We start from the raw sequence: 23,772 nt of genomic DNA, 5'->3' as shown, positions 1-23,772 counted from the left end.
GATATGTGACTCCCACGAAAGGGTCCTTCAACCCCTAAAGGGGTCAGGACCTACAGATTGAGAACTGCTGCTCCACAGGAAAGTGGAATTTGCATAAAAGAACCAGATGAGTCAACTCTTACAGGCCCAAGGTTTGATCAGGGGCAGTTTGAGGGTTGTAGGACAGGAGCTATTAGGCACCTACAGAGTGTGTGAAAATGACTTCTTCTCTCTGCGTCTTCTCATCCTGTGTCCTCCCAAGGAAACAAGCTTGACTGTAGACACCGGGTCTTCCGAAAACCATAGCTGCGCCTCAGAACAGGGCAGTGGCCGAGGCAATGGTGGGAGTGCCGAAGACACCGCATGGCTTCTGAGGACACGGCTGGGTCAGGGAGCAGAGTGGCGGGCATGGTGTACAGTCTATGGCTCCTGGTTCTGGGGCCCTCAGTTCTAGCTCTGGAAGGTAGGAAGGAGAGGAGGCAGGAGAGTCCCATCAGCCAATAGAGTTGGGTGCAGTGGAGGGGTACGGGAGGGCGTTCAGGAGGGGGAGATGGGGATACATGACTAAAACAGCAGGAAAGAGGGAAGCTATGGGGAAAGTGAACAGAACTCGCATCAAGTATTTTAGACTCAGGATCCTCATAAATACTGAGCTCCTGCAGGCAAATTAAATGGATCTGAGAGAGACAGACAGTATTTGGTTTTCCGTGGAATGGAGTGGGAGTAGCCTTGCCAGCTGGAGGCTTTACACAATGTGTCCCTTTATGTCGGAACAGAGGTGCTGCTGGATACCACAGGAGAGACCTCTGAGATTGGCTGGCTCACCTACCCACCAGGTGGGGTGAGTGCAACTCTTCATTCTGAACTCATCCTCTGGCCTACATTATACTCCAGAAAGGGGAATTGAGGGAGAAAATCCTCGATCAAAGGTGTGAGATAAGACTCCATCCATTGTAGGGAACAGAATTTCAATGTATCCTCTGTGTGTTTTGCTTGTCATTCATGCTAAAGCTCAGTGTAACAGATACAGCCCTACAGTGACCCACTGTCACCTCCCTCTGCAAACTCTGAGCAGTTATTGTTTTTCCTGGTCCCCTTGCAGTGGGATGAGGTGAGTGTTCTAGATGACCAGCGCCGTCTGACTCGGACCTTCGAAGCATGCCACGTCGCAGGGCTCCCTCCCGGTTCTGGGCAGGACAATTGGCTACAGACACACTTTGTGGAGCGGCGAGGGGCCCAGAGGGCACACATCCGTCTTCACTTCTCTGTGCGAGCCTGTTCTAGCCTGGGCGTGAGTGGGGGTACCTGCCGAGAGACCTTCACCCTTTACTACCGGCAGGCTGAAGAGCCAGACAGCCCTGACAGTATTTCGGCCTGGCACCTCAAACGCTGGACCAAAGTGGACACAATTGCAGCAGATGAGAGTTTCCCCGCCTCCTCTTCCTCTTCCTCCTGGGCTGTGGGACCCCACAGAACTGATCAGCGGGTGGGACTGCAGCTGAATGTCAAAGAGCGCAGCTTTGGTCCTCTTACTCAGCGTGGCTTCTATGTGGCCTTCCAGGACACGGGGGCCTGCCTGGCCCTTGTAGCAGTCAAGCTCTTCTCCTATACCTGTCCCTCCGTCCTGCGTGCCTTTGCCTCTTTTCCTGAGACGCAGGCCAGCGGAGCTGGAGGTGCCTCCTTAGTGGCTGCTGTAGGCACCTGTGTAGCTCATGCAGAACCCGAGGAGGATGGTGTAGGAGGCCAGGCAGGGGGCAGCCCACCAAGGTTACACTGTAATGGGGAAGGAAGGTGGATGGTAGCTGTGGGAGGCTGTCGCTGCCAGCCCGGACACCAGCCTGCTCGTGGAGACAAGCTCTGCCAAGGTGAGACGCTTTCCCACAGGCACTTGGCTTTGATTTCTCTCCTGAACACTCCAAATCTGGCTTTGTCCACAAAATACCTAACATAAGCCTCCTCAGGAAAGGTTCCGTTCTCCCCGATTTTACTTTCTACAAGACTTGCTCATCGGACTGCTCTGAAATTTCTAGTTTTCCATATTTTGTGCCCAGAGACCATAGGCCCAAGAAGTGACAGAGAGCAAAAGTTTGCTCCGATCTTGGGCTATTTCATAGGGGCTCCTCTGTGCGCATAATCAACCTGGCTGGGAAGGATTCATCGTCAGCTGGTAGCTGTGAGGCAGGTAGGCTAATAGTAGCAGATAGGCTAACCGGCTAACAAGACTACAGAGAGTTTAGGTATCCTGGCTAGTAACACCTACTTCCCGGCTTGCCCTGCCTACAGCCCCTAGCACACCCAACTATTCATAAGTGGAAATGAATTGTACCCCCTGACTGACTAAATAGATCTATGCAGCATGGAGCAGGAGGTGTTGACTGTGTCTCAGGACAGAGAAGCAGCTCCGAGGAACAAAAGACACCTTATACAGATGACTAGAAACTCAGGGTGATTGGATGAAGCTAACACAACACCTTATTTTCCCCTTTGCCTCTTTAGCCTGCCCTGAGGGGTCCTATAAGGCTCTGCCTGGAAATGTCCCCTGCTCACCGTGTCCAGCCCGCAGCCACTCCCCTGACCCTGCAGCCCCAGTTTGCCCCTGTCTCCAAGGTTTCTACAGGGCCAGTTCTGACCCACCAGAGGCTCCCTGCACTGGTGAGTCTCAGTTCAGCTTGACACATTAAATCAGGGAATGGGAGAGGATTTAGGGGACCTAAGAACACTGGGGGGTGAAAGATCTTTGGAGTTCACTTGAATGACTTGGCATTCTCCTGTTTTCTTGATCCCCTCCCCTCATGACTCACACCTCTCTCTCTACTCATTTCTGGCCCCACTTTCTGCCGTTTGGCTGCACCTTCTGTACTCCTTCATCCCTAAATCACCTTCACCTCATAATCCCCACCCCCAATACACCCCTTCCAGGTCCTCCATCAGCTCCCCGGGAGCTTTGGTTTGAGGTGCAAGGCTCAGCACTTATGCTGCACTGGCGCCTGCCTCAGGAGCTGGGCGGACGAGGGGACCTGCTCTTCAATGTTGTCTGCAAGGAGTGTGGAGGTCACAAAGAGCCCAGCAGTGGGGGAATGTGTCGCCGCTGCAGGGATGAGGTGCATTTCGACCCACGCCAGAGGGGCCTGACCGAGAGTCGAGTGTTAGTTGGGGGGCTCCAAGCACACGTGCCATACATCTTGGAAGTGCAGGCTGTCAATGGGGTGTCTGAGCTCAGCCCTGACCCTCCCCAGGCAGCAGCCATCAATGTCAGCACCAGCCATGAAGGTGAGCTCTTTCCCTTCCCTCTAAGGACAGCTTGCTTCAGCACCTCGGATCCCCTCTTCCCCATGCCTGCTTTTCAGCCAGCCTGCATTAGACATCACATTCTGAACTCTATCCCCTCCACCCTTGGGTGCTGCTGCTCTCAGAGACTCCAGACCCCCCAACAATAATCCTCCACCCTGCACTTTAGTTCCTTCTGCAGTCCCTGTGATGCACCAGGTGAGCCGAGCCGCCAACAGCATCACAGTATCCTGGCCACAGCCTGAACAAACAAATGGGAACATCCTTGACTATCAGCTGCGCTACTATGACCAGGTGGGCAGGGGGTCAGGGCAGAACTCTCAACCACGACAAGCCTGACCCTGCAATGGCATGGCTGTGGAGGAGGGCAAGAGGTGCCAAGAACCTCAGGCACCAGGGATATCACAGAGGAAGAGTGGGGACAAGGCAGGGACAAAATGAGTGAGTGATTGTTGTCCCTAGGCAGAAGATGAATCCCACTCCTTCACCATGACCAGTGAGACTAACACTGCCACTGTGACACGGTTGAGCCCTGGCCACATTTATGGCTTCCAGGTTCGAGCACGGACTGCGGCTGGCCATGGCCCCTATGGGGGCAAAGTCTATTTTCAGACACTGCCTCAAGGTGAGAGGAAGCTTAGATGGGCATTTGGGTCCTGAGACTCTCAAAGCCACAAATCTTGTCCCATCATCCTCCAGACCAGTGTGTCTGGGAAAGGAGGATGTTGTGGGTGACCCCTGACTTTAGAGGCTGGATGAGTAGAGCAGGAGGCTCTAGAATTAATATGAGTGGGGTTGTGGGTATGAATGCATGTAGTGTGGATAGTCCTTGAATGTGGAGAATTGGAAGGATGCACAAGTAGATGAATGTACATGTGACATGTATGCCTGTGGTGCTGTGGATGTCCAGGGGGCATCAGAGGCATGTGGACACAAAGAAAGCCTGGATCCTCCCTGTGACTCTACCACTGATCCCTCAGGTGAGCTGTCCTCCCAGCTTCCAGAGAAGCTGTCCTTGGTGATTGGTTCCATCCTGGGGGCCTTGGCCTTCCTTCTACTGGCAGCCATCACTGTACTGGCTGTCATCTTCCAGCGGTGAGGCCCCTGTCACTCCTATCCAACCTACCCCAGTACCATTCAAGTCCTGACAAACCCAGGAACCCCTGCAGCACTTCGCACATCCTTCTACTAGTTCATTGCAAAGGTGGGAAGGAGGGGCCTAGCAGAGTCCTCTCAATCTTAGACCCATGGGCTGGGAAGCTGCCTGCTTGGCCAGGGTGGTTGGGGCCAATGCAAGCCGACAGAAACAAGTATCATTCTAGGCTATTGGTTTGCCTCCCAGGAAGCGGCGTGGGACCGGCTACACAGAACAACTGCAACAGTACAGCAGCCCAGGTTGGGAAGGGGAGAGGGACTGTGGCTGGGATTGTGGGCTTCTAGGCACATGCCTGGTGAGGAAGGGGCTCTTCTTCCTCACCATCTTCCAGAGGTAGAAGGGTGTGTCTTGGGTATTTGGGCACTCATGCTTACAGCATACCCTCATAGCACACTATACTCTTCAGGACTTGGAGTGAAGTATTACATTGACCCTTCCACGTATGACGACCCCTGCCAGGCCATCAGAGAGCTCGCTCGAGAGGTTGACCCTACATATATCAAGATTGAGGAAGTCATTGGGGCAGGTATTTAAGGGGAAAGGTGTCTGCGAGGGCCTAGTGATCCCTTCGTAGCACAGCTGAACACATCGATACTTTTATCCATGGCGGTATTTACTCTTTCAGGTTCCTTTGGAGAAGTGCGTCGGGGCCGACTGCAACCCCGGGGAAGGCGGGAACAGTCTGTGGCTATCCAGGCCCTGTGGGCAGGGGGTGCTGAGAGCCTGAAGATGACCTTTCTGGGTCGGGCAGCCCTGCTGGGCCAGTTCCAGCACCCCAATATCCTGCGCCTGGAAGGTGTAGTCACTAGGAGTCGGCCTGTCATGGTGCTGACAGAACTCATGGAGCTTGGTCCCCTGGACAGCTTCCTTAGGGTCAGTTCTGCTTTGATGAAGGAAGGTCCATGGGTGGATGAAAGCTTGGAGCTTTCCGGAAGACAGAGCCTTTTCCCCCTGTCACATCTTCTCTCGTGGGATGAACCATCATCCACCCTGGCTTTTCCATCCTTTCCTCTGTCATGATTTTCATCCTTCATTCATGGGCCATTTTGAATCCCAAATTTGCCCCCAACTGCCCCCGTTTGCTGGTGTGTGTGTGTGTGTTTCGGGGTGTCTACCCTGCTGGTGACCTCTGTCCTCTGCTCTTCAGCAGCGAGAGGGCCAGTTCAGTAGCCTGCAGCTGGTGGCCATGCAGCGGGGTGTGGCTGCTGCCATGCAGTACCTGTCCAGCTTTGCCTTTGTTCACCGAGCACTCTCAGCCCGCAGTGTCCTAGTGAATAGCCACCTGGTGTGTAAGGTGGCCCGTCTTGGCCATAGTCCTCAGGTAAGCTCAGGATCTTGGAGGGTCAGTGCCCGTCAGCAGGTGCTGGGGGTAAATCTAGAATATAGGACGGGTGCTACAGGTGGGATATCATGGTTCCTGGGAGTTAGGGGCTTGGTCATGCAGTGAGGAGAAGGATGCCTGGACTAAGGGCAATTATGGGGCTTAAGCTAAGGGAACAAAAAGAAGCCTGGGAGACTGGTAAAAGTTCCTACTTGCTGTCAATACAGAGGTCATGCAGGCTGCAGAACCAGCATAGTGATGTTAAAAATCCGAATGTCCCACTCAGGCCCCATGACCTTGTGCAGTTTTCTGTTCTTGAAACCTTGATTCTCCATCTCAGTGTGTATCTACTCGATGGCTAAGGGGCTCGAAGGAGATGCTGATGGGAGATACCCAAGACATCTAAGCATCTAAGTTGCCCAATGAATGCGATGCTCACTGTGGCTATTATTAGTTTACCAATGGTTCTGCTCTTTAGGGTTCAAGTTCCTTGCTTCGCTGGGCAGCCCCAGAGGTCATCACACACGGGAAGTACACAACATCCAGCGATGTCTGGAGCTTTGGCATACTCATGTGGGAAGTGATGAGCTATGGAGAACGGCCCTACTGGGACATGAGTGAGCAGGAGGTGAATGTGACACAGACAGACATTTGCTCATTTCCCACCCTGGTCTCATATCCCAAGCCCACCCTTTTCGGAGCCATTCCGTTCTAAGATCTTGTGACTGGAATATTCCATATCTTATAGTTCCCTTTCCACCTCGGCTTCATGCCAAATCAGCCCATTCTCCACTTTTCTAACATTTGTACCAGCAATAGCTTCTCATCACATGCTCCTCTTGACCTGCAGGTACTAAATGCAATAGAGCAAGAGTTCCGGCTGCCCCCACCTCCAGGGTGCCCTACTGGACTACATCTGCTGATGCTAGACACTTGGCAGAAGGACCGTGCCCGTCGGCCTCACTTCGACCAGCTCGTAGCCGCGTTTGACAAGATGATACGCAAGCCTGATACCCTCCAGGCTGAAGGGGGCTCCGGGGACAGGTCTGAAGCTTGGGGCAGGAGCCTGGGAAAGCCAGGGAGGGTGGATAGAAACCAAAAGGAAAATTGAGCAGAGATAGTAAGATGAAGAGGAAACCTGACTTGCTTGCTCCTCCCCACCTTAGGCCTTCCCAGGCTCTCCTGAACCCTGTGGCCTTGGACTTTCCTTGCCTGGACTCTCCCCAGGCCTGGCTTTCAGCCATTGGACTAGAGTGCTACCAGGACAACTTCTCTAAGTTTGGTCTTTCCACCTTCAGTGATGTGGCTCAGCTCAGCCTGGAGTAAGCAGGGTTGGTGAGGTGGGAGGGTGAACGCTCTGGGCCCCAGGCGACAGGGTACATCTGGGCTATTAAAGATGCTGGCCCAAGTCTGATCCACTCCTTCCCCACCAGAGACCTGCCAGGCCTGGGCATCACCCTAGCTGGCCACCAGAAGAAACTACTGCACAACATCCAGCTCCTCCAGCAGCACCTGAGGCAGCCAGGCTCGGTGGAAGTGTAAAGCCTGGTCAGCAATCTGTGAGCTGCCGCTGATGCCCCAACCCAGCCCTGGCCGTAGGGTGGAGGAGGGGCGTGTGAGACTGAGCCAGACTCTATTCCAGCCTCCATGCCTGCCACATTAAACCCAGCCCTCTGGACATTGCACCCCCAAATCCTGCTCTTCCAACAGCCTCCCCCATATTAAAGGGAAAGAAGGGAATTTATAAGTTGAGGTGTGTCCATGCCTCAGTCTGCAAAGAAGGGTTCGGGAGGCCTTGGAGGAGGAGCAGAGCTGCAGGACAGGGTGGGCCAGTGCTTAAGTTCACTGAAACATAAAGGGAGCTGGGTGGGGATCAGGAAATGACTTTATTGGAAGGTGGCAAGGCTCAGCCTAGTTTCCCCACCCCTAGACTGGTGCCTGTATCTCTCCATCACACGCTTTCCCACAAGCTGAATGTTCTCCACCGGTCCTCTGAAGCACTCTGGGTAGAGTTCTGTGCCCTCCCACTTATTAGACCTGGGTGGAGACAGGTGCCTGTGACGGGAAGCCTGTCTTTAAAGTGCTCTGGTGTGCAGGGGAGCTTCCATAAGAGAACAAGGAATGCTTGGTTGAGGCAAGGACCACAGAATCTTCTTCTTTCTGCCCCAAGATGGAGTTGTGGAGCTCTGAAGGATTTATTGCCAGTGTACATTCCTTAGCATGTTCCTCCCCCTTCTCCTTGGACTTGCAGGATGACTTCTAGTTTTGAACTGGTTTTCTTTCATTCCGTTTGATGTTTGGTGAGAGCCAACATTTAGATCTGGTACTCCCAGCCCTCCCCATCTTCCAGGCCCCGGTTGATTATCCCTTGAAGGTCCTTCCTTAGGGCCCCTTGTCGAAGCCTTTCCCAATTGGTGCTGCTTCGGGAGGTACTTCGAGACACTGAGGGTGTAGGAAAGGACAGATAGGCACCAAAGGGTCGTGCCATCTCCAGTTTTTCTCCTGAGTCTTTTTCCAAGTCCTCAGAGTAGAGGTCATCTTGTTGCTGGAAGGCCTGTGCATAGCGGCGGATGCGTTGTCTGTTGAGATCTTGTCTATCTTCCACCCTAGAAAGAGTGGAAGGAGGGATTACTGAAAAGAAGATCCAAGTTCAACACTTGTCATCCAGCCCCACCAGTGTTGACGTTTTTGTGTAGCCAGTGTGGGGACACGGAACAGCAACCACTCAGAGGCCAGGCCTCAGAGAGCTGCAGGCTCCGCTCTGACGATGCTTAGGGGCCCAAACTCAAATAGAATCTTGTCCTCAGTAGCCACACTTTAGACAATGAACATGAGGGCTAGGAAGCATGCAGACTTCCATAGATCATCTAGAAACAAGACATCATCTAAAGTGACTGCTTAGGGAATACCACATCGCTTACCTCAAGAACCAGCGGTCCCCAAGACCATACTCTCGCCCACATATCCCAGATCGAGGCCACAGGCAGCGAGGCAGCTTCCGTTCTAGCATCACGGTAGTAGCCACAACCTTTATTTAGGTATAGAAAGGGAAGTCAGAGAGGAGGTCAGGTGCTGACTGAGGAGGTCAGGGAGAGGAGCAGGGGCCAGGCAGAGGGAAGACAATTTAGTAACAGAAAAACTCAGGTACTTGTGGCTTTCTAGAAATGGAAGCAAGCCCCCAAACCAAGATGGCAGTATGACCTTAATAGAGTCTCTTCTGTGGAAGAGAATAAATGGGACTTGGACCCCACAATTCTTTATCCTCTGACTTGAAAGCCATGGTAAAGCCAGGTGAGGTTCAGGTGGCATGTAAGGTTCTCAGGAGAGACCTTGATCCCAGGTACAGGCAAGAACATGGAAAGCAAAAAGGAGTTTCGCAGGTTTGAAATGTTTTGACCCTGCATGCATAAAGTGATCTGAAAATATAAACATCCCACTTGGAAACCTAATATGCACATATTTTAAAAGATTTCTTCCAGCAAACTCTTCTTAGCCAGCTTACGATTTTACTCAATTTCCACACATCACAGTTAAATGCTTTCCAGGGTTTTATAGTTCCATTTTTATTTTGCTCAAATTATTTTTGGTGGGATGAATTCTTTTCCAGGTATATTTTTAAATGGGGACTCGATTCATCTCATTGTCTTTTATGTGTGCCCATCATAATGATCTGACTGGATAGCTTCTGCCGCTAAAGAGAGGGGTTTTTTTAATGTCATTATTTATAACACTTTCAATTTTTCTGGGTCAAATTTTGCAGGCTTCAGTATGTTGAAGAAGACTAGATAGTTCCATTCTTACTTAGGGACGAAATTGACCAAATATAGCTTTAGCCATTTGTTCATTTTATTTCTAGAAAAGACCGAAGATTTAATTGTTGAGAAAACTATACCAAATCCTTCCCAACGTTTCCAGAAGTGCTCTTTGTTGCTAATTAAATCCCCATGGACATGTTTCATTATTTTGTAACTTATGCAAAAACCTATCTAACCACACATGGAGTACAAATGGCTCCTTTTATCCGAGCATGGCCAGTTTCTTGAGAGGGAAGGAGGTAGATGCAGTAACCCTCCTAACCACTAGAGGGCTCACCTGTGCTCTCCAGAGCTCATCCCGCTCATGGGCAACTCTCCAGTGAGTGTCACCCATCATGGCAATTAGGAGGTTGAGCATGAGCAGTGTGGCGATGATGGCAAAGGCAGCGTAGGTGATGCTGTACATGAAGGGCAGATCCACGTCATAGTTGGCAGGGCCATCGATGATGGTGAGGAAGAGTTCAAAGGTGCTGAACAGTGCCATGGGGTAGTCATAGAAATGGCCCAGCTCATCGGGGTCCTCTGTCTGGAAGATGATATAGAAGGCTGCTCCACCCAAGGGGTGAGAGTTACCATGGCAACTGTATCATGAAGAGCCCACCACTTGTCCATTTACATTCTATTCCTTTCATATTGTGGTTTCAACTCTAAATAATACATTTTAAATTCTTTGATTTTCCCAGATGACAATAAAATTACTTTATGCCCACCCTTTACTTTCCTCCTTCCAAACCCTCCCATATAGCCTTTCTTAACAAACTCATGGCCTCTTTTCATTAATTGTTGATATATTTCATATATTTTTTCATAAATACATAAATATGGCTGGTTCAGTTTTACAATGTTACTTGTAGGTATGTTATCAGGGCTGACCCTTTGGTATAGGCTAACAAGTTGGTATACTCTTTCCTGGGGAAGAATATTTCTTCTCCCAGCATTCCTTAGTTGCCCATAGTGTGGTTCTTTGTGTAGGGTTGAGGCCCCTGCTCTTCCCCTCTCCACATTAGCAGGTTTATTGAAGTTGTTCCTGATCAGAACAAAACTGATAAATTTTAAATCATTACGCTCCACTATTTTCTACAAGACTCGTGTTCCTAATCTTCTGTCCCTGACACGCCTGTCCTTCCCTTCTGAGCAGCATTCGTCCATCATTAGACATTTCCTGGCCTCCTGTAACATCTGGCCTCCCTCCAAGTTCAGTGTGAAGATTTCCGTATCCTCTAAGCTCCTCGAAGCCCTTCCTCCCACAGATTCCCTCCTGGTAACTTACCTGAAGCAAATCCCAGGATTACCACAGCCATCAGCCAGCAGAATCGCATCAAGTCACCAAAAATCATCTACAAAGAGGAGGAGGCAGAGGACCTTCCCTTCAGGGCATTTACCTACCTGACACCAGCAATTCTCACCCCACACATTTGCTGGCTCCATATACCAGGATGGGTGGGCAAACCAGAGCCTGCTGGCTAAGTCTGCCTGGCCCCGTCTTGGTGAGGTTCTTAAACTAAGGATGATTTAAAAGCTTGTAAGAGGATTTTAAACTTTTTCAAAGAAAGGCACTAAGAAAAACATATAAAAAGAACTATGTTAGGGTCACAGGACCTGAAACATGTCCTGCCCAGCCCTCTGGAAAAGTGTTTGCTTGACCTTGGTCTGAGGCTTTTTATTAGGAAGCATGGTGGAGGAACTAACCTTCTGGATCATGATGGTGAAGGGACCCAGCATTTGGAATCCTCTGGCAAAGTACATGACATTGCACCAGCCCAACACCAGAGCAAACGACATGGGCACCACCTCTCCATCTGCATTGGTGAGCCGCATCACCATGGTCACCAGCACCATGAAGGCATAAGTGACACTGGGGGGAAGGAAGGTAGGTGTAATGAGAAAGAAGCCAGGGGCTGGGGATTTAGCTCAGCGGTAGAGCACTTGCCTAGCAAGCGCAAGGCCCTGGGTTCGGTCCCCAGCTCCGGGGAAAAAACAAAAAGAGAAAGAAGCCAGACTCGTCCTGGGAACCTAGTAACAAGAGTGCAGCTAAAACCACTTATACTGTCAGACTCAGCCTTCTCACATTCACCACTCTGGGGTTACACATCGCAGAGAGAACTCAGAGATGAGGGAAGGTGGGGAATGCTCTAATGAGATGAAGGATGGAAATGAGATGAAGGAGACACTCACATGATGACATGGAATGGCCCCCCAAGAATGGTCTGCCCAAAAAATCGAGTGACCCCCAACCTGAAGATGTCTGGAATCTGAAAGAAGTCATAAAGATACAAAGGCACTTGTAGAGCAGAATGCAGACTGGGCCCCTGGGGCAGAGAGCCTCCACCAGGATTCTACCCACACCTCACCTCCACCAGCAGGATGATCACAGCCCCAACGATGCTCACCAGCTCCCCCACCAGCCGGAGATCATCCTTGGGGGTCACATAGGCCTCCTAGGGGGGAAATATTTGGTAAATCACCTGTCTCTGTCTGTTTTCAAGGTCTTTGGCTGTTTCCGATTCTTTCTAGCCCATCAGATTCAGCTAGTCTCAAACTCTGCTCCCAGAGTCAGAATGTATGTGTGTCTCTGTGTGGGTATGTGGACTCTTTGTCCTCTTAGGAGAGATCTAAGTGATAGGGAAATGCTGGTACGGAGTCAAGAAAGTGGGATAGCGCTATGAAAAGCAGATGCCTAGTATACTGTCTGTCACTACCAGGGTGTCACCTGAAGGAGCTTCTGCTGCAGGAGGGTATTGTCCCTGGGGTTGGTGCGGTTAGTGATCCTGGGCTTGAGTGGGCGGTAGACACAGCACATGGTAAAGCAGATGATGTAAAGCACGTAGATGGCACCCAGCACACAGAAGTAGGGCCGCCCATACCTCTTCCACTTGAGGCTCACCAGTTCCTTCACAGGTGTCTGGTCCAGGATCTGGCGAGCCTGCAACAGAAAGAATAGAAAAGTATCTCCACAACCCTATCACCCCTCACCAAGGACTGTGCTCCCGCTTCTTGGTACCTCCCGCTTCTTGGTAGTAACAATAAGTTCCAGGAGAGATTGATCATCCCCTGAGGAGTCAATCTCAGTGAGGTCATAAAGTGTGGAAGTCAATGGCCCATAAGTCCACTGGATGTGTTTCCGCTTCTGCATCAGGTGTTGGAACATCTGAAAGAGAGTTGAGGTGGTCAGGCCTCCCAGCTGAATGGAATAGCACAGCCAAGAAGGAAAGGACTAGAGAAGATGTTGGCTTTCTCTTAAAGACTGCAGCCTTTGGAAAACCAAAGAACTCATGTCACACAGAATCCTAGATTTATCTTGCCCCAGGAGTCATTCCAGAGCCTGGAGGTAAGAGAGGATTTTCTCTGTTCTGGAAAGGACAAATTGGCTTGGGCATTCCAGAAAATCTCAGCATGAGGTCTACACAACACGAATTCTCAGTACTTTAATTAGAGTAAATAGGCAGAAAAAAAAATACCAGGAAACATGAAAGGCATAGGTTGAAACAGATCCTAGTTAAAGGTGAGAATGGGATCTAAGGTGTGTTCTCAGTTCTCTTCTTTCCCAGTCATGTAAAAAGAAGGGCATTAAAGACATCTTAGGATATGGTCTCACCACAATGTTGCCTTCCACCCCAGCCAACTTGAAAGGGGTGAGTCCTTGGTTATTGGGCACAAGTTCAAGGGACTTCAGGTGGTCTCCCCCATCATAGGACAGTAGCAGGTTGTACATCTGGCAGGCAAAGGTTTTGTTGGGCTGCAAGATGAGTATGTGTATACTGTATTTCCTGGGAAGACAGAGGCTGCTATCAGGTTCCCTGATGTCTCATTCTCCATCTGAGTATTTCTCTTCTCCCTGACACACACACACACACACACACACACACACACACACACACACACACACACACACAGAGAGAGAGAGAGAGAGAGAGAGAGAGAGACAGAGAGAGACAGAGACAGAGACAGAGACACAGAGACAGAGGGACAGAGACAGAGACAGAGACAGAGAGACAGAGACACACAGAGAGAGACAGAGACACAGAGAGAATACAGCACTTTCTCTTCATCCCCGCTCTTACCCAAGGAGTCCTGGGCCCGAATGTCAGCCCCATGCTCAATGAGCAGTCTAACTATCTCCTCACTACCCACACAGGCAGCAAAGGACAAAGGATGTTCTCCTGTGGACACAAAGAAATCCATGGTAGGAGACAGCCAGTAGAGATGTGGGCCTCTAGGCCCACAATAGCCTCCTAGGCTCCCATATCTCAGCATGTGGCTTGGGATCATTTGACTAACAAAAACCTCAGGAAAGAACAATACAGAGGGTTTTAAGGGAAACTGGTCTCTGACCTAAAGTTTTACAAACACTACACTCCCAGCCTCCCAGAAGATACAACCAAGGAAAGGGTCTTGTTGAGCTTTCCCTCCTCACCACCACCCTGCTCTCCACCTCTGAGCCTGCTCCTGGCTCTTACCATAGTAAATGAGATTGTGAGGCCTGTAGTGGAAGACAGAGCCTGTAGCTCTGGCGGAGACACTGGCCCCTCGGGCAAGCAGAGCACGGACCAAGTTCACATTCTGGTTTATTACTGCAATGTGCAGTGCAGTCTGACCTGGCCAAGAAAGAATTATGAGTTGTATATCTGTTCCCAAGACTCTGAAGAAATCCCTTCCATGTGTTCCCATAGTTTCCTTGTGTCACCATCTGGGATGGATAAGAGAGACCCTGTGGGTGTTAAAGGTTCCCAGGAGATCCTTTTTGTTCCCTCTATCCAATTCTTCTCCTTCTCTGGGCCTCTGAAAGGTTGGGGACCAGATATAATGACCTGTCATCAGGACTTAGCAAAAGGACAACTTGGTGACTTATAATAAAGATTAGGGATCTTCAGAAGACTTCTCAGGTTCCCCCAAATTATCGACTTGAAGTTGTTGAAAAACAGCTTACCATCCTTCCCCAGGCCTCACCTTCATATAGCTCTGAAGTCATGGGCTCAAAAACCAGTTCTGGGGCAGCCTCCATTAGCACCATGGCAGCCTCCAGGTTATCATAGAGGGCGGCTATGTGAAGTGCAGTTTCCCCCATGGCTCCTAGCATTAGAGAGGGGGAAAGAACATATAATGTCTTTAGGCAGTCAATGGAGAAAAAACAGACTCTAGGTCTTGGACTCTCTTAAGGTAGTGTGTAGGATGGGGTACTAAACTACACACCAATGCTAGAACTCTACTGCATACCTTTCTGGTGCACCTCACATCCTTCAAACTTGAGCAGCTTGATCAGAGCCTGGACATCGTTTTCTTTGGCAGCTAGAAGAAGAGGCGACTCCCAGATCCTACCAGGAAAGAGGACAAGAAAGGTAATAACAGTGAACACACCCAGTTGCAGGACATGTTATAAAGGCTTCACTCAGAGGTGTGTGTCTTAACAACAACAATGGACTACCTAGGTTCCTGACCCAGGCAGGTGGGTCCATTACAGGGTAAGGGTCACCAACTACCTTCTCCCAATTATTCAGTTCACTTAAACTGACTTTGCCCATTTAGCTTGTGTAAGCGAGTTCCCTAATTAGTTTTCTATCCCATAGTACTAGAATAAGAAAATAAATGATATATTACTATATAATATATATTATAACACAACATATGATATATTATAAATAACACATTTATTATATAGCATAATGTATATTTTATGTTATATAATTGTAAAGTATGCATATTTCATAAATATATAAATATATGTGTATGGATATTTATATATATATATATGTATATATATATATGCACATGGAACCAAAAGGGAGGAGTTTTGTTCAGGTATACATTCACCCCATGACCTCATCATGCCTGGAGTGATCTTATTCTCAACTCAGAAATGCCCTACGGTTGCCCTGCACGATAAGCACTGTTTTCTATGTACTAGAGGTATAAGGAGTCCTCCGTCATATTTGTGGAGGAAGTCGACATGCAGAGAGTGGTGGGTTTTCTTCTGTTATAAGGTGCCTTGCTATTTGACTTTCAGTGTGGGACATTTCATTCCCTCTACTTTACCCTGTTCTCTGGCAGTATCCTTAGAACTCGATCTAAAAACAACAATGGCTTTTGAGAAATCTTGGCTCCAGGCAGTGGTCATTCATATCTCCCACTCTCTCCTCTCACATCTTAATATCTACAATTTTTCTTTTGTAAATCAGGATTCCTATGGGAGACCAGTATCTTATGCAAATTAATATAAGATTCCAACTCTCAGTTTACCTTTGGCCTGAATATGTCCAGGTCTGCAGTTTAGGAAGAGTCACAATGGATTCTTGGGTAAATGAAAGTTCAGGAAATCTTTCTTAAGTCAAAAGTTATTGAGTGTGGTTCATGCATGTGAAATTGTTGAAGTAATAAATCCAAGGAATCCCAGCCTCTAAAGAGCACACTTTAAACCTGAGGCAGTCAAGTCCTTTGTCATTCTCAGACCCTGTCTATAGGGTCTTAGGTGCTACTACAGCTCTACCATTTGTACCTGTGAAGATATAAATGGTGACCAACAATGGCAGATGAGGGGGATTCTAAAGAATCTGTTTTAGAGAACTCTTGTCATGCATTTCATGTGGATGTGAATGTTCTCATTTTCCCCTTCCATTCCTTTCTGAGTGCATCCAATAATGAATTCAGATCCTTCCTCAACTCCCAGCCCCTGAGATTTCCTTACTTATTATCTTACTTTTATGTGTTTGAGGCAAAAAAGTATGTCCTTTGGCTCTGTAAATCACCTCTGTCGTCTTACCCCAACTAAAACACGTGGCTCCGATTTTACTGATTTTTTTTTTCAGCTTGGAGCAATTTAGTCTTTCCATGAGGGTAAAAGCAATTATTATATTTATCCATAGATAGCCGATTACACGGCATACAAAAGGATCTGTAAAAGAGCTCGCATCCTAAAGTGTTGGCAGTGGCAAGAATCTTACTGTAAACTTGGGGGCAGAAAAGTAATAAAGAGTAGAAAGTGACTTTTATTTCCTCCAACCATAGGCCCAGGGGCAGCAACCCGTTCCAGTCAATCATTTTAGATTCTGTCTCCATATAGTTCTTTCTCTTTTGTTGCTACTAAAGCTCATTAATCCACATCTTTATTCTCTGGAGCAGGATTAACAAGACATTCAGTTGGTTTTCCTGTGCCCAACTTACCCCTAGCCCATCTTTTTTTCTGCTGTCAGGATAGTCTTTCTAAATGGTGGTGCAGTCACAGCTCACAAAAAGCCGACAGGTCTTTCAATGCCCAAGGATAAGGAACACAGAGGCCCTTCACGGTCTTTGTGCAACTATTTTTCCATTCTGTGATCCTCCCCCTCACTCCTTACACCTGGCATTTCAATCTTACCACAGGCCTCAGCCCCACAGAGCACACCGTTCTCGCTGGGCCTGTGCCCACAAGACTGCTTCTTCCTGAATCCACTCCCCTAACCCAGTGATTGTCCATTGTGCATTCTGCAGTCCTGTGCCCAGCAAAATCACCTAGTGTGCTGTGGATGCTCACTATGATCGTTGTCAAATGGATGAATCAGCGGTCGTGCCAAGGTGGCTTTACTCCCCCTCCTTGTTGACTTTATCTACCACCCCCTAAGTCAACCTTAAATAAACATAGAATCTAAATGTGAAACAGGGTTTGACTTGGAAACACTTCCAAGTTTTCTATACTCTTCACCATTAACCATGCCTCCAGCCATTCTCGCAAAGCTCTCTTACATACCTATTTTAGAGTCAGCACAAGGCTTCGTCCAACACACACACACACACACACACACACTCGTGCACAGCACCACCACCACTACCCCTCAAACATTTTTACTCTTTCCAATGGTCTCATTTTTGCTGTAACATATTAATCTTTGTGTTGTAAATAACATGTTTCTTCCTCTACACTTGGAAATCACAGAGTTTCCTTTTGTCCATGACACATCTCCGAAGCTGGCAACTGTCCCCATATGTCCCTATGTAATCCTTCCTTTTGTCTGTTGCTATTCTAGTAGTCCTGGGAAAGACCAAAGCCTGCTACATATCCTGAGAAGAATTATATGATGCTTATTTAAGATTGAACCTTAGATATACAACTATTTCAGTATTACTTTATGTGTATTCTTTGAAAATATAATGCATTTACCCAGTGTATTTTGATCATACCCATTCACAACTACCTCCCTCCGATTCTATAAATATATCCTATGAAATATTTTGCGATATCCCTATAGTAACAACTTATCCATTCTTCATCAGAAAATCAAACAGAAAGAAGTGCCCCGTACCTTATCTGGCAATGTAGTCAAACCACACCCAAGTAAAGAAGCAGCTTATAATCCAGCCCAATTTGTTTATAAGAAATGACCTCCTCTGGTTGCAAACTCCAGAATACAGGAAAATGAAGGAGGAATGGTCAGGGAGCACGTCCCAGACTATTACTTGTAGTAACTACATAGGACCACAAGGTGATAGCAGAGAAAGCCCTAATTTCCTAAGGTAGTTTTGCCTCACAATTTCTGGGCTCCAAAAAGAGATTCAGGGTATACCAAAGAATGCCACAGATCCTCTAACAGCAATCTAACAAGGGAGGTTAGAGGACAACTAAGGGACAGGGAATAAGAGGAAGACACAATGCTGAACATGCCACACAGGACCATCTACAAAGAATTATTCTGCCCAAAGTGATAACCGTGCCAAGATAGAGAAACTCTGATGTACAGGTGCAATTATTCATAACTTATTAAGATAAAAATTCTTTATATGAAGAGCAATTAAACTTCCATGGATATTTCCTAGTAACATACAAAATATTTTTAATAATTAAAATAAGTAAGAAAAAACAAAACTGTGGAATCATGTAAACTGTAGTGACAGAGTAACAAAGAGAAATGGAAGCTATTAAAAACATGAAGGATATTTCAAGATTCTTCAACATTTTGTTTTACTTGGCAATTGAGTATAAAATCGAACCGTTCAGTTCTGTGATGGCTTGGGGAAAACTCAGTTAATGGAGTTCTTGACACAAAATCTACAAAATCTAGCATATTGTTTTTGTTGGGGACATAAGTTAGTATTCTCTTGTTCAAACCCAACACTGTGCTTCCAAAATAAGAGTCATTGGCTTCTCTATGACTTCGGCTTCCCAAACCTTCTGCTTCTGGTTTTTATGAACATATAAGTCTATGTGTGCCATGTAGATGAGTCATGTCTGTTGTTTATTCTGGGAAACAAGGAAGGATCCACTGAGTTTTGAGAAATGTTCAAATCAGAAGAGCAGCAATTTTCAGAAATGCAATCTAATCTGTTCAAGTAGCAGATGGAGCCTCAGGGTGAGTACTCTGAAGTGCTTCGTCCAAGCAGGTCAGACTCTGAGCTGAGACGAGAGTACCTTGTTAGCTATTTCTCTGTCCTTCTTCTTTGTGTTAATTAGGTCCAGAAGTGGGGGTCTCTAAGGATAAACATGAGTTTCTCTACAAATACCATTAGAGATGACTGTAGACACCAGTAGATGGTGAGGGATAATACTATGTGATTGCCAGGAACATGCATTTTTCACTCTGACTAGATTCATTTCTGTTGAGAGGAGGTCGCCATAGCCCCACTGATTGCCATCATCCTCAGTAGCTGCCTTTTTACATAATATATATATATATATATATATATATATATATATATATATTTCTGCCATGATCCCATTTGTTCAATTTGCCTTTCAGTTTCCAAAGCAACATCACTTAATGCTGTCTTTGCTTTCTATAGCCATACAACACCAGCTGAGTAATTCTCTCATTGTTTTTAATGAAAAGGAAACTGAGGCAGCAAGGTTAAATAGTTGCCAGAAGATCTCACAGGGTTAAAAAGCAGACCTGATTACCAAGAACATAGCTCTAGGCACTTTCCACTAAACGATGTGGTTCTTCTAGTTTTTATGGCTCTTCCTGATTTTTCTTGGGAGGTGGGGGTCAGGCCCAGAGCAATGACCACAGATGAGAAAGATCAGTCATGTGTGGTAACATGGCATACACTGGGCACTCATGAGCCGCCTCCCTCCAGCTGAGATAAGATGAGGAAGTCAAAATCTGGAGAACATGGCTCTTTCAAGATTTGGAACCAAGCTGTTTCTTACCTGCCAAAACTCCTTTTCTTGGGCAAGTGAACATGTACCTGTGTGTGTGTTTATCAAGGCAAGAACTACAGAAAAATGTCAGAGCTTAGCCTGCACAGACACTTCACCTCATATATATTATTTCTACAGGTATCTATGTAACCCAACTCAAACATCCAGCATGACTCCCTGTCCTCCCAGGAACTGAAAATGCCAGCACAGTAGAGGTGGGAAGTCAGGTTGGGCAGCCTCCGTGAAGTTCTCAGCACACCCCACACTAGCAGAAATCAGATACCAGATAGGACAGTTTCTTTCTGTACTCCCTCAACACTTGTTCAAACTTTTGCGTGACCTTCACCCTTTTAACATATGTATGGTTATTCTTCCAGAATCTGTAGGACCTTTCTTCTAGAAAAGTTCTAGAAGATCCCACTCTGTACCAAACTTCATACAAACTCAAGTCCCCTCCATACAGTGATATAATATCTGCATATAGTTTATATATTCATAGTGCACTTTTAAGATTATGACTATACTCTGTGGCCCAGCCTTGCCTGGAACTCAATGTGTATGTACTCCGTGGTAAACTTGTGGCAACACTCCTGATTCAGTCTCCCAAGTCCTGGGGTTACAAGTGAAAGCCGTAATAGTCATCTTATGTATTAACTTTTGTATTTTAGGAGACAAAGTTTCACTCTGTTATCTAGGATTATGAGTCCCGTTTCAGTATTCCAAGTACTGAGTATACAGGTATGCATCACTTCTCTAACTTCCACCTGTGTACTTTAAATGATCTCTAGGTAACCAATAATGCCTAATGGGATATAAATGCTCTATAAATGGCTATTGTACCATATTGTTTAGGAATGATGACAGAGAAAAATACCTGATAAGTATTGACGTAACTACCGTGAACCTGTTTACATAGCACATATAAGCAACAAAATAACTTTGTTGTCTTAGTATTTCCCCTCTGAGCTTGATTTAATCTGAAGATATGTAGGGACAGCATGCACTTTGGTACACGTTGCTCATCAGAACACAAGTTCCTTGAGAAGCAAAAACTATGATAATTTCCCAGAAACCTAATGGAGTATGAGTTATGCTCAATCGATGTTTAATGCATTGGATATACAGAAATGAGACTTCAGGCCAGAAAAAAATAGTTTAGAAGAAACGAGAAAGAGTTGAGAATTCAGTTAGTATGGGTTTAAACTGGGGAGCTGCGTGATTAAGACCCAAGAAAAGTATATCACACAGAAAAAGGCTGACTTCCCTCTGCTCATCTTACAGGGTTCTTAAAAAGCTATGCCTTCTGGCGAGACCATCCACAGTGAAATCCTACCTGGTCCGATTCCTAGAATTGCATTTTGGGCCTCCTCTCTTGAGCTCTAACTTGCCTTTACGGGGATAACAGAATCTCCTTCCCTCCAAAGCCTGACTTCATATCAGATAAACCAGTGATGGTACTCATTATAGACGACGAGATTCTTTCACAGTTCACAGTGCTAATTGAAGTGCTCACCCCAGCTTGTCTTAATTGCTGCCATGTCTTCCTTGTGTATAGCTGACCTCTCAGGCCAAGAAACTCCTAGGAAATTTCAGTTCCTTCTGGGAAGGACCATCCAAAGAAGGCCACTACCATGGACACCAATTGTCTGGGAAGAAGAGGGTTAAGGAACTCTGGAACCAGATGTGGTGATCTGAAAAATGGGGAGGAGAATCCTCTTACTGGTTGTAATAGACCTTCCTAGCCTAACACTGCAGACGACGAGGCCCATCAGAAGGTAGGAAGAGATCGATGCAGATTAGATGCGGGCAAGTAACATATGCTTAGCCAGACTGCCTTCTCGGACCCAACTCCTTTACTTTGCTCTTCCTGTATATGAGATGTAGGAACCTCACCTGCCTCTTTCAAAGCCCATGACCTTTCTGCAGTCTGCCTGATGCCCTCAGCAACAGGGTCCTGAGAGTGGGAAGAGGAGAAGTGAAACCAATGAGGAATTATTCTCTAACAACAATGCCATTCTATTGTCCTCAGATGTCATCAGCCAGACATGTGCCCTACCCCCCACTTTCCCAGGCCTGGGGGGAGAGAGGTGGGTGGCTGCTGTGAGAGACAGGAAAGCCGCAGCTCCAAGAAGGTGCACATCCCACCACGGAATGTTAATCAAAAGAATAGGAAACCCCAGGTAGCCTTGAGGCCAGGCTAAGACAAGCCCTGCATTCAAAGATGGAGGAAAACCTGAAGACAAGAACTTCAGCCTTTCCTCTGTGAATATACATACATGCTACCTGTCACGGAATTGCCTTGGAGGGAGGCCACAAAAGCAGGACTTCCTTTAAACATGTCACCAAATGGGTGAGGGAACCCCACTGGCAATGTCAGAGAGAAGACTGCTCACAGGTTCCGCCCAAGATCCAGTGGATCACCCATTTTCCTGCTATCAGAGCCAACTCTAAGATGCCATGAATGAGAAACAGGTATCCAGTGAATAGAGGGAAGTCTATTTTTAACAGATAGAATCAAAATATGAGATTTTCTAAGGGCTTAAACTCCAGACTCTCTCTCAGACTCCCTAGCCTACGCTTACTATGAAAGAGACCATAGTGAACATCTATGGCGTTGAGTCCGGGAGTCCATACCAACCCATGAATAGAGAGGAAGACACTCCAGGCTGCAACTCAGCGTTGTTGGGTCTTTAAACTCCTCCAAGTAACGGAGACAAATGCACAGGAATGATATGTATTTTCACATTTTTTTGCCATATTTTATTATTGTTTTATTTGTTCGATCACACACATTCATTTCTACATGCATGCTTATGTATAAAATGTATTTCTGTCATAGTTTGTTGTGGGAGCATGGAGTAAGATACATCAGACATTATGGTGCCACTGTCACCTGTTGGGTAGAGGCTTCACAAGGGGCAGTGAGGTTCCTGACTCCTGGGGATGTACTCACAAGAAACCTGCAGAAATGAATGGGACCTTAAAAGAAACTAACAACTGTGCCCAGGCAACCTCCCACCTGACATCCTGGCCAGCTAGCCTTGGGCCAAGACTCAGGAGAAAGTGCTTACAAGGGGCACAGACTGTCCAGACAGGGTGCAAAGAGAATACTCAAGCAAGCTGGGAGGAGGTGGGGGGTACGCCCTGCTGCTGCAGAAGTAGAAGACACAGAAGCAGATGGCAAACTTACCTCTTCTGCTGCAGCAGGTTCTGCTCGTCTCGGCTCTGAGCCCAGGACTCTCGTCTGTGGAACCATCTGCAGAACTTGTTCCATAGGCAGAGTATTAACCCCTTCTCCTTGGGCAGTGACCACCCCATGGGGTGGAAGGCTGAGTCCTTGGGGGGCTGAGGCTGATGCCAGACCCCACCTGGGCTCGACCCCGGGGCCACATTGGCATCCCCAAGAGCCGGCCTGCCCTCTCTCTGTAGAGGTCCCGTCTCCTGTCTTCCGCCTCCTACTTCACCTGTGGAGCTGGTGAGGCTTCCCGTGGCTGCTCTTAGGAGTCCGAAGAGGGCTCCTGCTTTGTTCTACTTGGCAGAGCTGGAAATCTGCTGGGCTTGTATATCGGAGCTCCTGTTGGGAGTGAGCAGGAGCTGTGTGGGCACTCCCTCCCTCCTCCCAAATTACCTGAGATTTAAAGAGACAGAACCCAAAGTCCTGCCTACCAAGGCCATGCGTCAGCTGCAACTCTCTCCACCCTGGAACTCTTCCCCTGTTCTTAGGTCTTCAAAGAGATTAAAGAGCTGGTTCCTGGACTTTGGGATATCTAGTGACCTTTTCTAGGAAGGCCTGGACAAGTCAGTCTCACTTGAAGGACTCTTGGCAGTGAGGAGAAGGAAAGCAAGAAATGGCCTTTTGCAGGATGGAGGGGCTTCTGTCTGTTTTTACTGAAGTTCTGAGGATTTAAGTTCTCTCGGGGTTAAATGTCCCACCTGGCCCTGAATACCTGTATAAATAGCAAAGATTCTGAGTTCTCACTAACTTTGAGTTGGCACTGGATTCTGTAAAGAACCAGACAGTACACGTAAGCATTATAAGCCTAGTATAGTCTCTGAGAAACGCTTTTTGTCTTTGGCTTGGGTTGTCTCCATTACCACCACTTAAAGATGT

General features: G+C 47.4%; 2 protein-coding genes across 2 annotated transcripts; one reads left to right on the top strand and one right to left on the bottom strand.

Moving 5' to 3' along the window:
* The first annotated feature begins 217 nt into the window (after positions 1-217).
* Positions 218-7,494, top strand: Ephb6 (EPH receptor B6). Its single transcript, XM_032906676.1, has 16 exons — positions 218-442; positions 756-820; positions 1,082-1,844; positions 2,476-2,631; positions 2,899-3,249; positions 3,437-3,561; positions 3,730-3,892; positions 4,248-4,362; positions 4,610-4,662; positions 4,830-4,949; positions 5,049-5,296; positions 5,571-5,744; positions 6,223-6,372; positions 6,595-6,788; positions 6,911-7,066; positions 7,178-7,494. Exons 1-16 carry the CDS (start codon positions 343-345, stop codon positions 7,284-7,286), a joined length of 3,042 nt encoding a protein of 1,013 aa, XP_032762567.1. The 5' UTR covers positions 218-342; the 3' UTR covers positions 7,287-7,494.
* Positions 7,495-7,607: 113 nt separating this feature from the next.
* On the bottom strand, positions 7,608-23,187 carry Trpv6 (transient receptor potential cation channel subfamily V member 6). Its single transcript, XM_032906677.1, has 15 exons — positions 22,852-23,187; positions 14,774-14,871; positions 14,507-14,629; positions 14,017-14,154; positions 13,593-13,719; positions 13,155-13,317; positions 12,561-12,707; positions 12,270-12,482; positions 11,911-11,997; positions 11,735-11,811; positions 11,249-11,414; positions 10,830-10,896; positions 9,837-10,105; positions 8,666-8,772; positions 7,608-8,350 (listed from the first exon to the last, which is right to left on the bottom strand). The coding sequence occupies exons 1-15, from the start codon at positions 22,977-22,979 to the stop codon at positions 8,059-8,061; spliced, it is 2,202 nt and encodes a 733-aa protein (XP_032762568.1). The 5' UTR covers positions 22,980-23,187; the 3' UTR covers positions 7,608-8,058.
* Between the last annotated feature and the right edge of the window lie 585 nt (positions 23,188-23,772).

Source organism: Rattus rattus, chromosome 6, assembly GCF_011064425.1.
Source record: "Rattus rattus isolate New Zealand chromosome 6, Rrattus_CSIRO_v1, whole genome shotgun sequence".
NCBI lineage: Eukaryota > Metazoa > Chordata > Mammalia > Rodentia > Muridae > Rattus > Rattus rattus.
This window is presented reverse-complemented; position numbering and strand designations above follow the sequence as displayed.

What these genes read in the sequence shown, in the direction of transcription:
- Trpv6 (XM_032906677.1), bottom strand. Translation starts at nt 22,979, where the DNA reads ATGGGGTGGTCACTGCCCAAGGAGAAGGGGTTAATACTCTGCCTATGG. An exon ending in TCACAATCTCATTTACTATG is followed by an intron (nt 13,720 to 14,016) that starts GTAAGAGCCAGG and finishes TTGTGTCCACAG; the next exon opens with GAGAACATCCTTTGTCCTTT. An exon ending in GGGCCATTCCATGTCATCAT is followed by an intron (nt 11,415 to 11,734) that starts GTGAGTGTCTCC and finishes CCTTCCCCCCAG; the next exon opens with TGTCACTTATGCCTTCATGG.
- Ephb6 (XM_032906676.1), top strand. Translation starts at nt 343, where the DNA reads ATGGCTTCTGAGGACACGGCTGGGTCAGGGAGCAGAGTGGCGGGCATG. An exon ending in TTTTCAGACACTGCCTCAAG is followed by an intron (nt 3,893 to 4,247) that starts GTGAGAGGAAGC and finishes CTGATCCCTCAG; the next exon opens with GTGAGCTGTCCTCCCAGCTT. An exon ending in GTCTTGGCCATAGTCCTCAG is followed by an intron (nt 5,745 to 6,222) that starts GTAAGCTCAGGA and finishes TCTGCTCTTTAG; the next exon opens with GGTTCAAGTTCCTTGCTTCG.